Source organism: Lepidochelys olivacea (assembly GCF_965140295.1).
Source record: "Lepidochelys olivacea isolate rLepOli2 genome assembly, chromosome: 22".
Classification (NCBI taxonomy): Eukaryota; Metazoa; Chordata; order Testudines; family Cheloniidae; genus Lepidochelys; species Lepidochelys olivacea.
In genome coordinates, this window is record NC_140432.1 from 8,751,435 (window position 1) to 8,766,130 (window position 14,696).

Genomic DNA, 14,696 nt, shown 5'->3' on the forward strand with positions numbered 1-14,696 from the left:
TAAACTGAATTGCAAGGCTCTTCATGTCTCCAACTGCACATTAAATAATACAATAATATATAATATAGTGCGGGTTCTTCAGATTCCAAGCCATTAGTAGATGCTCCATGCATTTGCTAATCAGGTAATCCAACTGCTGTGGCCCAGGTTTTCAGAACTGCATGAAATGTGCAGGCGCACACACACACACACACAGAGCTATGTACAAGAGAAACGTCAATCTGCGTAAACATGAGTGCTAAACATATATGCAAGTCACATACCTACTTTTGCGCACACACACACACATATTTTCTTAAGCATTTGGAGCTATATTTCTTCTCAAGTTAAATGAGAGATTTCAGTGAACGAACTAGTCACAGCACTAGCTGCCAGGAACTTCTGAGCAACCATCCCAGCAAAAACCTGCAACTTGGTCCTTGGCAAATCGGTGTTATAGTTTCCTCATCTACAAAATGGGGATAATATTTATCTACCACACTTCTGGTGTCTAAAGGCAACATTACATGGGACCCCGTAAGAAAGGACATGTGCTCCATAAAGCTATGGATTTACTAACTGCAATTTTTAAGTTACCAATACCCCATCAATATTTCTACACCCATCTAGGGTTGTTACCTGTCCAGGTTTTTCCAGGGTAGACCCTTTTTTGAGGTAGCTGTCCGGGGAAATTCATAAGGATGCTCAACACACACTGCTAGCTATCTAGTTTTTTGGGCTCGGGATCATCTCAGATATCCCCTTTTTTGTACCTGAGGTGATAACTTTAGACACATGCCTCAAGATGAATTTTAAAACGCTCCAAGAAACACAAGCAATATTTTTTGTTTTGTTTTTGTTTCTTTTCCAGGGTAAGCTTTCCTTATCGGATAGTGAGGCTCCGGTTCAGCAAAGCCCTTCAGCCCATACTTAAAGTACACAAGTAGTCCCACTCAAGTCAAAAGGGATTATTCATATGCTAAAATTTAAATATGGACTGAAGTGCTTTGCCAAAATGAGGATCTGAATTCTTATTTTGGATTCTTCCATGGCCACTCTAAGAGGCTCTTTTTCTCTTTTCCCGCAATTTAAAAAACCTTGTTCAAACAGGAAATTTACCAATATTGGTTTTGCATAGACGATCTTCAATTAGCAGACTACACATGGTTTAGTTACAGGAGGCAGGCATGGTTAGTATGGAACGGGGAAACAAAGATCACTCTTATTTTGGACCTACTTATTTTCCTCCCAACCTCACCTGCCAGAACTTAGCTGATCTACAGGTCTAAACATATCAGAAGCTTCCACTGTTAGAATCTTAGTGGAAAAATAATTCACCAATACATTTCGCTAGTCTTCACCTCCTTCCCAGCAAGTAATTACCACAGTATTATAGAAGATTTTTAAAATCAGAAATACTACCCTGGTTAAACTATATTTCTTTTCCTAAAACCTCCAATCAGACACTGGAGAGCTGTACCCTGACAATATTGCTCCAAGAATATGTGAGATTAAAAGCATCAAAACAAAATGCACTCCACACAAAGCACAAAACACAAAGCCCTCCTGATATCCCTACCATCAGCATGTTTACCTGACCTTATTTAAATAGAGACAAACAACTGTACAAAGGAATCAAGCTCCCTAGCATCTCAGAAATGGAATGTAATAATGCACAAAATAAATAAGATAGAAATATTAGTCTATACACATATTGCTCTCACAGGCCCCAATCCATCCAGGTGCTGAGCACTTCATCAGACACACTGGATACCCTCAACTTCCTCACAGGAAGTACTTGAAACCTGATAGGCTCAGGGCCAAAAAGTATTCCAATTACCTGAGCTCCTACTTGCCACATCACAAGGTTCTTCAATGATCTGTGTGACATTTTCTTATTAAAGGAGATACCAGAATGTGAACTTTTGTACTTTTTAGAACACTTTCAAGAGAAAAATGTGTTCTATTTAGTAGCTATATGGTCTCCCTCCTCCACACACGTGGTTACTAGCAATAAGAGTTGACAATTTTTAAACCAGAGGTCTCTAATTTTTCATTTCCACTTTAGTTCTTAAAATTTAACCATGCATTAAAAAAAAAAATGAAACTTGGTGTTTGATGGAAGCAGGGAACACATTAGATGGAAGTGGGTGATGCAATGAAAAAGCTTCCTTCTGGGCTCGGTAAAGATGTTCTGGAAGGTGCAAAACGGTAACCTCAGACAACTCATTGGAATAATGTAACATTTACCACACAGAGTTAACCAAGAATCCTAAGGACCGTTTTTTATGCAGTTCATGTGGCAGATGTTCATACGGCTCATGGCACTCTCAGCTGAAGTACCACCTTTGAGATTTATTCCCCACTGCAGTCCAGATGGATTTGCAAAATTTCAGGGCAAATTGCAGGAACCTTTTATTTCACTTAGCATATTGTCAGTTCTTATCTGATATACGTCCAATTTATTTTGTTTGCTTGTTTCATTCAGGTTTTGATTTGACTTGTTTTGTACTTGTCTAGCAGGTTTTCTAATCAAATGTATACCAGTTAAAGTTTGTTTTCAAGTCACTTCCTGCTGGGAAAACTTCAAGCACCTGCTTCTCCGGTTTATCAAGAAGGTAGCTTCTGGAATTGACCCTCTTGTCTTGGTATGTCAGGGTCTGGAAATAGCTTTCTGCACATGCTGTAAAATCCAGCCCCTGCCTCTGGCATTTGTAAAGGTCAGTTGATAAGATAGAATCTTGGATCCTTGGTTATCATTTGGTGAGTTGTTTCTTATTCAACAAAGGAACTGCCATATTGGGTCAGATCAATAGAGCCCGGCACAGATACAAAATGTGTATCTGCATCAGATCCATGATCCACAAAAATGGTCCACGGATTTGAAGGGCTATACAGAGCAATGGTCCACTTAATCCAGTACAGTCTCACCAATGCTGACCATTAACAAGTGCTTCAGAGGAAGGTGGAAGAAATGGCCAATTATTGGATAACCTACCCCCAGGGAAAGTAGCCTCCAAATCCCAATAGTTAGAGGTTGACTTATGCCCTAGAACAAGAGACTTTATATCCATTCCATAAGCCTAGGACTTTTAAAATAATTTCTTATAGCAACTCTGGATGTTCTTGTTAACCACGGCATTGCCTAATCCGTTTTTTTTTTTTTTTTTTAATCCTGCTAAAAGAGGACAAGCATGGTGAGGCAATCATCATGCAAATCCACAGATGTTAAATACTTTCTCCAAATTACCATTCAAAGTTCCGTCCACACCTTCGAGGAGCAACCGGTCGGAAAATTCCCAACAACTTGTGCCCATGAACTAAATGCAATTCACTCCATCTGAAGCAATAACAGGGACCAGTGCTTGTAATGCTGATCTGTTTATAATATTTCTGCCTGCCACTCCTGTTCTTTTGTCAGATTTCTGCAGCATGGCGAGGATACAATTAATAGTTTCTTGGTGACTGATTCAAATTGCAAAAAATACCCGACTGATAACGTTCAGGGCCAATCTAGCTGCAGTTGCCTGGGAGCCACACCCCTGTGAACTAATGCAGTCACCCTCTGATGGAGCTATACTCTGGGGGAATGCAGGGAATGGGCAGAGGACCCCAGAACCAGCACACTGCCCCCACTCAGACAGATCCGGCCTCCTGCAGATCTCGAGAGCCATGGGTTTTGGAGCTGAACTGCTCTCCATCCCTCAAAGGCTGAAGGGGGTAATCGTACCCCTCCTCCCCATATCTGAACAACCCAGGAAAAATCAAATATTTCTTCTGAAGAAGGTGGATAGATTATACACACATGCGTACGTGTACACACGCAAACATACGCCAAGAACTACAAGTGAGCAATCAAAAATGAAAAACACACAGTACATTAACTCAAAGCCTGTCTTTCTAAAAGTTCCTTACTCAAACCCTACACTCTTGCACAAAGGGGATGGTCTTGCTCTGCATGAATAAGCGATAAAAGAAGCTCCTATTGCCCCAACATAGCCCATACTACCCTGAAGCCTGTATGACATATTTTACCTTTGTGTAGTCTACAAATTACCTCTTACAGCCAGCCAAGATACTGCTTCCACTTGCTGGAGACAGGACACAGCCAATAAGCCAGCCCACCCTTGGTATAGAAAGGTAGTGATGAAATCAGAACACCAAATATTCCTTTCAGAGTAACAGCCGTGTTAGTCTGTATTCGCAAAAAGAAAAGGAGGACTTGTGGCACCTTAGAGACTAACCAATTTATTTGAGCATGAGCTTTCGTGAGCTACAGCTCACTTCATCGGATGCATACCATGGAAACTGCAGCAGACTTTATATACACACAGAGATCATAAAACAATACCTCCTCCCACCCCACTGTCCTGCTGGTAATAGCTTATCTAAAGTGATCATCAAGTTGGGCCATTTCCAGCACAAATCCAGGTTTTCTCACCCTCCACCCCCCCCCCCACACACACACACACAAACTCACTCTCCTGCTGGTAATAGCCCATCCAAAGTGACCACTCTCTTTAAAATGTGTATGATAATCAAGGTGGGCCATTTCCTGCACAAATCCAGGTTCTCTCACCCCCTCAACCCCCTCCAAAAAACACACACACAAACTCACTATCCTGCTGGTAATAGCTCATCCAAAGTGACCACTCTCCCTACAATGTGCATGATAATCAAGGTGGCCATTTCCAGCACAAATCCAGGTTTTCTCACCCCCCCCCCCCCCAGGTTTTCTCACCCACCCCAGGTATTGTTTTATGATCTCTGTGTGTATATAAAGTCTGCTGCAGTTTCCACGGTATGCATCCGATGAAGTGAGCTGTAGCTCACGAAAGCTCATGCTCAAATAAATTGGTTAGTCTCTAAGGTGCCACAAGTACTCCTTTTCTTTTTTCCAAATATTCCTGTTTACACTGGCTGGTTATGAGTGATAACCATATTAGAGAAAGTAAAATAGCTAAGAAATTAGCATGAGCTAAATGTACAAGGGGAAAAAAAGTTTCCATGACCAGCACTTGAGCAAAAAAAAAAACATGCAAAAAAATAAAGTGGGAATATTAGGAATGTAACCATCTTTAAAACTTCTTTTAAAGCAGACAAAGGTGTAGCCATTTGTTTTACTCTTCCCTGCAACAGAAGAAATCATTTTAAAGGACAGTGCTTTTATATGTCAATATCAAATCAGGGTGTGGTTGGTACTGACTTTGTATGAAAACCAAGTAAGAATTTCATCCAATTAACAGATTTTTTTTTCTTAATATAAGATCATTGAACAATGCTATAGAAAGTCGCAGGAAAAGCAGATCTCTGGTCTCCTGGCAGCTTTTCCCATTCGTTAACAATCCTCCGTCAGATGCACAGCCACAAAGGTTCAAAGGTCACTGGAGCCTTTGTACTCAATTCTAATGGCAGTTACAAACAAACTTTTGTTCCTGTTTCTTCAATGAAATAAGCTGCAGCAGTTACAATGACTGAACTTTACATCTGAGGCTTGCATGTGCATCAATCAACTGAAGGACTCTGGAATCTCATTTACACTTCAGCAATAAATCATCAGAATACTCTATGAAATAAAAGCAATTATTGTTTATTGAGTCAACTGCAAGAACACATATTACACTTCTACGTGAACATAAATGTGCAGGAAGAATCTATTGTAGATTATTTTTTAAGAAATATTTAACATCATGGTGTTTAAGAAATGCTCTTTTTCCTGAACACATTTTTTTAAATTATTGTTCACTCATTCATATTTTTATACCATAAATCTCACTTATTTTAGAGTAAAAAAATAAAGTGACAAGTCTGTGATGGTGACTTTTTAAATAGTGTATTTGCAATATTTTTTAAAAATGCAATTGTCTTAAAACATAAGCATTCTATACACACACACACACATATGTATACACACAAACTTATTCTAGAAAGGAAAAATCCTGTATATAAATAATGTAACTCAAAACAACATTTTGCAAGTTATTGCAAGAAGTTGCTCAACTATAATCACACTTCCTCAGTTCCAGGTACGGAAGTTTTAACAATATTTTGAAATATACTGTCAGTCATTTCAATTGCAATTTTAAATGTTTTTTTTTTAAAAGGAAAAAACAAGTTTACCCAATAGTTTCTAGAGTCTAATAGGTTTCAGAGTGGTAGCCGTGTTAAGCCTGTATCAGCAAAACAATGAGGAGTCCTTGTGACACCTTAGAGACTAAGAACTCCTCGTTTTTGTTTGTTTGTTTTTTTAAGAGTCTAATAGAATTTTTTAACTGCCATTTTAAGTAAAAGAAAAAGCTTCCTGAATTTAAAAACAATATATATTCAGACTACACTTTTAAAAAGACTAATTGTTCCTAGCAGAGGTGAGTGAACTCTCTAGACATGCATCTCCCAAGAAGTACAACACAAAAGATATCAAAGCAATTTTAAAAATACAGCATTATAGATTAGCTATTGTGAAATCAAAGGTAGGCATTCATAATCAAAAGAGTAAAAGGGTAAAGCCCAGCAAACATACAAGGGCTCTACCAACAAGCAGACAAACCCTTTCTGAACACTGTCTTAAGTACATTTTCCTCACTGCAACCCTGCTTCCATTCCCACTTTAGTTAACAAAAAAACCTCCCAAGAACTTCAATAGGACACGATCAAGTCACCATTTGACTGAGGCTACATCAGCGCTATAGAATTCCGCTGGCATACAAATGTTGCTCAAGGGTGTGAAGAGATGTGATCTTTGACCGACATAGATATGCCAGTAAAAGCACCCAGTATAGATGCAGTGATACTGGCAAAACTAAACATTTGCCAGTATAGCTTGTTTCACTTGGGGGGGGGGGGGGTGGGAAACGTAGAATAAGCTATGCTGGCAAAAATCACTGTTCTGCTGGTATAAACGGAGTCTACACTAGGAACGGGCAAAGTGCCCTAGAGCAGACCTGGCCTAGGGCAGTCATATCTTTTTTTTCCAGCACCAGGTTGATGTGACCAATGTTTATACTTACATAACGAAACATACATCTCACTTCCAGGAAACAGCAGGGGCCAGATTTTCATTTATTAGATAAGCTCCTAGTGGGATTTTTAAAAGCAATTAAGCACCCAAATCCTATTGAAATGAAGGCACCTAGACACTTCTGAAAATCCCACCAGGAGATTAACTGCATTTTAGGTGACGAAATAAGACTTCGAAAATTTGGTCCTAACTTCCCCAAAGTCTCTTCCCAGTGAGTTTTTCCTAAATTAAATAAGTTCCTTCCCCTCCCCTCACAGGCTGCCTTCTATATCCATATTGTTTTCTTCTCCTACCTGCTTTGCCTGTATTTTTTTCTCTCTTCTCCTCCCCTTGCGTGACGTCAGCCTGCAATGCGACAGCTCCAGTTGAAAGAATCAAACCAGTTCCGTCTCCAAAATCCTGCTGCCTCTGTCTTGTTTTCACGCTGGTGCCAAAAGACATCCAACTTCTTCTCTAACACTAAGCACTGTGTCTATTTTTCCAGTGTGCTCCCATGTGACTGCGATATGGCACAGTGACTGAAGAATTCATCTGATCATTTTCAGATAACATAGTTAGCAAAATAAATTAGAGAAAACTGCTTCTTGATTAGCAGCAAGCATTCTATGAGGCAATTTGCTCTGCTAATCAAGGCAATTTAAAGTCTAAGGCTATGTCTACAGTACAGTTTATGTCGGCATAACTTGTATCACTCAGAGGTGCGAATAAACCACCCCCCTAAGCGATACAAGTTACACTGACATACGAACTGGTGTGGACAGTGCTATGTTGTCAGGAGAGCTGCCCCCACTAATACAGCTACTGCCACTCATGGAGGTGGTTTTATTATGCCAACAGGAGAGACTTCTCTCCTGTTGGCATAGCACATCCTCACCAGACAAGCTGCAGTGCTGTCTGCGTAGACGAGCCCTAAGTATCTTGCTTAAGTGAGCCCCAGAAATCTTTATAATCCAATAGAAAAGTTAACTTTAAAACTTAAGAGATTTGTTTAGCAAGTGATCAATATAACTCCAATAACGAGCTACACAGAAGATTAAACACAGTTCTCCTCAGGAGGGAATATTAAAACTGCTCGTAACAAGCTAATACAACTAAGGGTAACTTTTAACAAGACTAAAAGAAAAGGAGTACTTGTGGCACCTTAGAGACTAACCAATTTATTTGAGCATGAGCTTTCGTGAGCTACAGCTCACTTCATCGGATGCATACCGTGGAAACTGCAGAAAACATTATATACATATACCGTGGAAACTGCAGAAAACATTATATACACAGGTGTATATAATGTTTTCTGCAGTTTCCACGATATGCATCCGATGAAGTGAGCTGTAGCTCACGAAAGCTCATGCTCAAATAAATTGGTTAGTCTCTAAGGTGCCACAAGTACTCCTTTTCTTTTTGCGAATACAGACTAACACGACTGTTACTCTGAAACCTTTTAACAAGACTGATTACTTCGATTTGCCAATTAGTATATAATAATAAAACACACAGCATAGCATTTTTCTTCCATATATCTCAAAGCACTTTACAAAAAGGTAGATATAGATCATTATCTGCCTTCTTTATAGATGAGGAAACTGCGTTAAAGAGAGGCAAAGTGATTTTGCCCAACGTCTCTTAGAATGTATTAGTGGCAGAACCTGAAACAGAATTCAGCTCTTTGAAGTGACACTCAGATCCATAATCTTCCAGTTTCTAACATTACTGTAACAGCTACAAAAGAATGATCATTTTAAATTGTTTTTAATGTAATCGTAACAGAGAAGCTGCAAAGACAATATACTGAGCAACACAGCAGTTCATTGATCAGTAATGTATGTTGAAATGTTGTTTCAGTTAGCAGTCCTACCACAAACCGCCAACAATAAGATGAGCTGGTCAGAAGCCACAGCCTATGCAGCCACAGAAGCCAGACAGGAATACAAATGTGGATTTTTAAAATAAGCTAAAGCAATAAAATTATTATTTGTCTATGAAAGCCACAGGGATAGTTTCTGATCTCAATTTCACCACTGCAAATACATAGCTACTTCACACATACACCTGCATAACTGAAATGAGAATCTTGCCCAACAATATTAAATTTTGAGTGAGCACATAATACCTATACCTATGGTTAATATGTGAATATTCAAAATAATATCAATTCTATCTCATTCATTAACCTCTTAGTAGTTACTGCTGTGCTTAAACTAACAAACTAGATACACGAATAAGCACACAAGTACAGTATATATGGAGAATGTATTTGGTTGATTACAGTGTTTATCAACTTAAACAATCAGTAGCTAATTAACAATGCATTTCATGACTAGGTAATAATTTTTCTTCCTGGAGAAAATCAGATTGAAAAAGTCAACACAAGCTTAAACATGATTATCTTCTGTCCACCACTGGTGAAGTAAATCCAATTTGGTAACTAGCTGAAAGGGCAGTTTGTATTTACTTCATACTCACTTCTCAAGGATGAAACATATTACAACACAAAATGTACTATGAATATGATATGATGGTCTAGTAAAGTACACATGGATCACAGCAGCAGAGAAAGCAACTTAAATAAAACTCAGAAAGGTCTGGTAATAGTCCCACAACCAACCAGTGACTGACCGAATGTGGTAACCTAGTCCATGAGGGTGGATCTCTGCACTCGCGTAGGCGCCAGCTAACAAGGGGCTTACACCATGTATAAAAGTTTCTGTAACACGCAAAACTTAAAGCTTTAATAAGTAAAACTCAGACTTTTCTATTAACTGAAATTTTATCTCTTGGAAATAAAAATTCTGCTCAAACTTTATATTCATTTTCACACACACACGAGTTTTTTCATCTATACCTCTTATAGTGCTTTACAAAGCTGGGTAAATAGCACTGTCTCAATTTTCAGATGGAGAAACCGAGGCAGGAACACAAGCAGTCGCTGGCAGAGGTAGGAATAAAATCCAGGTCTCCCGACTAGCAGTACAATGCCCCATGAACTGAACAATGCTAGCTCCCCTCTGCCTTCCTACTCCTCCACTTACCATGAGTATTTAAAATTGATTTTTTCCTCCACAATAATTAAGTCATTTTACTGGTTCTGCCTAACACATCAAGAACAATCAAAAGACACCTATTTGTTTTCACCTCTCTCAATTACCTACTTTAAACATTTTAAATGTTAATAGTACAAATGAATAATTTCAACCAAGTAGAGCTCTGGGTTAGCATATAGTTACTGATGCAGAGTTCAAGTTCTTACTTAGGTCATGTGGGGAAATATGAATTTGGTGGAATTCATCCCAGCCCCCACCCCATTCAAGTCCATAATAAAGTTACCAAATAAGCAATAACACATTATGACTGCCTCAGCTCACTCAAGTCCCACGACTGGAATAGAAGGGAGTACTAAGAGTCAGGATTGAGGTAGAGGGGTACAGCTGTGTGAGGAAGCTTATAAAGCACATGTCCACATTATCCCTAGCTGATGCCACACGGGTATAGGCCCACATGAACCACTCAAGTTTTTAAAAGAAAATCCCCTCAGGTTTTTAAAAGAAAAATTTACTAATGTCTCTTTAAACCTTCCACCATTTTATACCTCTCCATTACTCAGCAGTGTGCTGGCAGACCTTGAATCATCCTAAATGTCTCGTAACTAACAACCGAGAGCAATAACTCTTACAAACCTCACGAACAGTGGAGATGGAAAGGAACTATTACACACGATGTGCTGCCAATATTTTATCAGGCATCTGCAATTAAAATAGTCCCCCCATTCACAATGAAACCAGCAACCTCGGGGCACTTGTTTGATGAGGATTGGAGTCCATTCATATTTTTCTCCTTTAAACAAACTCTCTCTCATGACCATAAGCAAGAAGGGAGCACCACCTACCAAACACATATTTTTGGAAATATTATACCTTGGTTCCTGAAAGATACGCTGAATATACTGAAAGCATAACACAGTGTCCAACTTGCATATTTTGAAATGGAGAGGAAAGTCACGGGGATCCTCTCCCATGATACGTTTTGACATTTGGTGCAATCTAGTGCATTCAAATGGCAAAATATTTGCTTCTCAAATATGTCTGTGCTATATGAGCACCAGGGATAACAGCCAATGAAGGACTGTTCCCTATTAGTGCTTTATCCAAGCAAAGACATAAGACGTCCCAAGCAAAGAGATTCCACCACTTTCCTTGGGAGTCTATTCCACAACCTAACTGCTGTCACAGTCAGGTTGTTTTTTTCCCGGATGTTCAAGGACAATTGTATTTATGCCTACTTCCCATCACAGGAAACCTCAAATCTAAAATCCAGGAAGGACAGTTACAGTTTATGGTCCATTTTCAGGTGACATATTATACTTCAATGTCTTGTTAACAACATGCATAAAGGTAAAGGTTAGTGGCCATTCGGATTAAGATAGGTGCCCACGTGACAACTGTGCAGATCATTCTCAAATTTCACTGGCAACTTCAAACACTTGACCAGCAACTTTATTTTGAGCACACAGTTTTCATATCAAGAGAGCATGCTGCAATATTGAACTGCAAGTTAATTCAGTTAAACTAATTTGCTTCTGTCAATGCAGCAATATTCCAGTACATTATGTACACCGCATTATTGTTTTAATTATGTAATTGCCTCCAAACACTAGGTCTTCTACAATGCATACTGCAAGACTGTCACTCTATTTTTCTCCTTTTAGCTTCCCAATCATTAAATACCCTCAAAGGAATAATTTTTGATTCTTCCAGATGGTTACAATATGTTCAAACTTTATAAATCCATCAAACAGACAAGAGTAGATTGTGATATTGCATAAAATGGCCTTGGAAAACGGTCATGAAAATTTAGCAGCCTAGGCTCAAAATCAACTTGCTTACTATAATGAGTACAATAATAATAAAAAAAAAAGTGTATGACATATTACTCAAAATATTTGACATATTATTAGTCAAAATAAATTGCCTAGGGGGAGCAAGCACATATTTGCAAAACTGGAATAAAAAGACATCTGTGTGGAAGGAAATAAATTGTATGATACTAAATAAGCATGTTAGGAGGTCTGTGTCTATCCTAAGAAAATGGATGCATTTATCCCATGCTCAATCCTCAAGTCCACTACCATGATTTGAACATTTTGAATAGGCACTGTTACAACAGCCTTGGAAGCCCAAGCTCAGGAGCCTGTATCAGTGAAAGAAGAATGTTCTTACCACACTGGAAAATACAATTTATTTTTAACTTTCTTCTATAAAAATTCAACAGTTATATAACTTAAGAGAACTTTCTACTTGCCATTTCCTTCATTCCACTTAATAGCACTCCCAGCATACACAATATTAGCCATTACAGTAAACTGGGCTCATGTCCCCAGCTAAGGCCTCCAGAGTCTCTGTCCAAAGTGCTGTTTTGTTGCACTGGCTCAGATGGAAAGGAGGGGGTAAGAAATGGGGAAGGAAGAAAAATTATTGTAGTCTATAAGTATCAGCACATATGTTCAGTTTGATGCAATAGAGCAGGGCTCCAGGCAAAAGCGGAAGGAGACAGGACTTTAAGTCTGGGTAAGTGCCAAAGCCAGGGAAAGAATCAGAACACGCTGACAGCCTTGAAAATGCTCCGTAGAGGTCTCAACAGCAATTAAACTCCCAATTTCCTTTATGCTCAGACAGAAGCAATTGCCCAACTCAACCCAGCACCTTCAATGACTGAGCCCAAAATTTCTATTTTTTTCCTCAAATACTAAAGTCAGTAGAAGTGCTTCAAATTCAATATGAAAGCTAACTGAGGAATGCCTACTGATTTAACACACTCTCTCTCAAAAATTTGTGCGTGTGAACAGTGAGATGCCCATTTAGTGTAGTTCCATATTGTGTGTTTTTCATAGCACAGATCTTGACTATAAAATGCCCTAATAATCCAAGAAAGTTTGTGGATGTTGAATGCAGCTGAAAAGAACTAAAAAAACTCTCAGAAGAAACCAATTTAAAAATATCAAAAAGGACACTTTAAACAATAAAAAAAGGAAGAGCTATGTAGAAACGTATCATAGAAGCTGCATGTTAGCCAAAGAGTACAATGCTGTCTTTCCAATGTTTAAAAAGCATTATCATTAAACGCATGCACTTTCAAATCCCAATTATCCCTTTCTTAACAAATAATCTCCTGGGGTTTAAACTTTTATTGCATCTAGAGATGCTGCTCCTCTGCTTACTGAAAAAAGAAAAGGAGGACTTGTGGCACCTGAGAGACTAACCCATTTATTTGAGCATAAGCTTTCCTGAGCTACAGCTCACTTCATCAGATGTGAGTTGCATCCGATGAAGTGAGCTGTAGCTCACGAAAGCTCATGCCCAAATAAATGGGTTAGTCTCTAAGGGGTGCCATAAGTCCTCCTTTTCTTTTTGCGGATACAGACTAACACGGCTGCTCCTCTGAAATCTGCCTACTGAGGAGCCCGCGATGGGGACTAGACAGAAAGACTCAAAAGCAAGAGCCAGGAGTTGAAGATAAATACAAAACAAACTTTGTTTTTGTTTTTTGGTTTTTTTTACAAACAGAAAAGAGTATACAATGCACTAGCTGTGCCTGAACATTCAGATTTATTTATAAACAACAAAAGAAATATTGACATTACCCAGAGTCAACAGGGCAAACGCTTGGGGAAAACACAAAAAACAAGCTAGAATTCAATAAAAGCTTATCACGGAGTCACGGCAAAGGGCACTGAGTCGCCGCAGGAGAACCGCGCGGAAGCCCTCGTAAAAAGCGAGGTTTTTCTTACCTCCAAAGCATCAATTCTAGCCCGAGAAGGGCAGATTGCAGCTCGCCAGGGCAGGGACTTTCCTTCTACGCCTGCTCGCTGCGCACGAATGAGCCAGGCAGAGGCCAACAAAAATTCAGCGACTCCGGCCCCTTTCCTCGCGGCAACCAGCGCCGCGCCTCACAGGCGGGCTCTGCCGGCGCGACCCTGGCACAATGCAGGATTTCTAGCCCCGCCTGACCTAACAGCGCCGGGGCTCCTACCCCGGGCACCCGGGAGCGGCCCGCGGCCCCTTTCGGGGCTCCCAGGCGCGGGGGCCGCCAAGCCGGGCTGCCCGGGAGACACCCCCCTCCCGCCGCCGCCCCTGCCCGCTTACCTCGCCCCGCCGCGGCGCCCGGGCCGCGCTCCGCCCCCGCCTAGCGGCCGGGCCCGGCCGGGCCCCCGGCGCGCCGCATCCTGCCGCCCCGGCCAGGCGGGCTCCGCGCGGGCTGGACCCCTGAGGCGTTGGGGGGGGGGCGGTGAGCGAGCTGGGCCGGCGGCTCCGCGCGCTGCCTGGGGGAACCGTCCGGGCGGCGAGCGGCCGCGCCAGGGCAGGAGGAGCCGGGCACTATGGGGGGGGGGCAGTTGTGTGGGGACTGTAGGGGGAGCTGGGCACTGGGACGGTGGGGGGCTGTGTGGGGAGCTGAGCACTGGGAAGGTGGGGGGCTGTGTGGGGAGCTGAGCACTGGGAAGGTGGGGGGCTGTGTGGGACGAGCTGGGCTCTATGGGGAGTAGTTGTGTGGGGGCACTACGGGGAGTAGTTGTATGGGGAGCTGGGCACTGGGACGGTGGGGGGCTGTATGGGGAGCTGAGCACTGGGACGGTGGGGGGCTGTGTGGGACGAGCTGGGCTCTATGGGGAGTAGTTGTGTGGGGGCTGTATGGGGAGCTGGGCACTGGGACG

At 41.1% G+C, this 14,696-nt stretch overlaps 1 protein-coding gene across 1 annotated transcript in view; it reads right to left on the bottom strand.

The window, feature by feature from the left end:
• Positions 1-14,017, bottom strand: part of ARHGAP32 (Rho GTPase activating protein 32) — a 404,315-nt gene extending 390,298 nt beyond the window's left edge. The window contains exon 1 of the mRNA XM_084612034.1: positions 13,776-14,017. Within this exon, the coding sequence (XP_084468160.1) occupies positions 13,776-13,786 (11 nt within the window). The 5' untranslated portion in view covers positions 13,787-14,017. The remainder of the gene's footprint in view (positions 1-13,775) is intronic.
• Positions 14,018-14,696: the final 679 nt, after the last annotated feature.